At 63.4% G+C, this 969-nt stretch overlaps 1 protein-coding gene across 1 annotated transcript in view; it reads left to right on the plus strand.

The window, feature by feature from the left end:
* Window positions 1-969, plus strand: part of EHMT2 (euchromatic histone lysine methyltransferase 2) — a 14,002-nt gene that overhangs the window by 3,888 nt on the left and 9,145 nt on the right. The window contains 3 exon segments of the mRNA XM_025192935.1: window positions 7-18; window positions 216-444; window positions 749-803. Coding sequence (XP_025048720.1) covers window positions 7-18; window positions 216-444; window positions 749-803 — 296 coding nt within the window.

Consider the following 969-nt stretch of genomic DNA (forward strand, 5'->3'; position numbering starts at 1 on the left):
TGTCCCCCCCCCATGCAGGTGAGACCCACCCCCATACCTCCCCCTTGCTGCTGCGGGACCTCCTACAGCCTCCCATAGAGAAGGTAGCAGCATCAGGACCTTCATGATCTCCTACCCCCCTTCTCTTTGCCCTGTGGCTTTGCCCCCTCACCCATGCTCTTGCTTTGTGTGGCTCTGCTCCTTTTGTCACTGCTTTCCTCTGGCCCCGCCCCCAGGGGTGTCAAACGAGACGAGCTCGCTGGAGACGGAGCGCTGCGAGGAGCTGCCCCTCTGCTCCTGCCGCATGGAGGCCCCCAAGATCGAGCGTCTTGGCCCAGCAGCCCGCGCCCACTGCATGGCCACGGAGAGCGTGGACGGGCAGGTGAGACCCCGTCCCCCTGGAGTGAGGCCAGGCAGAGCAGGGGGCGGGGCAGTGAGGAGAAGGGAGGGGCTATGTGGCTGGCAGTAGGGCGGGAGGATGAGTGATGTGGGAGGGGCTGGGGTGGGGTTATGGAGATGTGCTGGAGGGGGTGGAGGTTTGGGTGGAGCTGAGGGCTGTGCAGATTGGGGTGGTGGGGGTGGGGCCAGGGGGTGGGAGTGTGGCTGGGGGCTGGAGGGGTGCGATATGCAAATGAGGTGGGAAGGGGGCTGATGGGGTGGGTCTGGTGGAGCTATGCAGATGCAGGGGAAGTGTGCTGCAGGGAGTGGATTGGGGTGGGGCTATGCAGATGAGGTGTGGTGGAGGCTTTGGGGGTGCATCTGGGGGCAGGGCTATGCAGATAAAGGTTCACGGCGGTGTGGACACCGGAAGAGAATCTGCCCCGGTTAGATCTTGGAAGAGGTGTGGGTATGCATATGAGAGTGGGACTATGTTAAGGAAGCACCCAATGAAGGGGGGACCTCTGGTGGAAGAGGGGGTGTGGCTATGGGGTAGAGGTAGGGCTGGGGCCGGCCCAGGCTGTGGTTTGGGGCTGTGGGCAGAAGACAAGA

Source organism: Alligator sinensis, unplaced genomic scaffold, assembly GCF_000455745.1.
Source record: "Alligator sinensis unplaced genomic scaffold, ASM45574v1 scaffold184_1, whole genome shotgun sequence".
NCBI lineage: Eukaryota > Metazoa > Chordata > Crocodylia > Alligatoridae > Alligator > Alligator sinensis.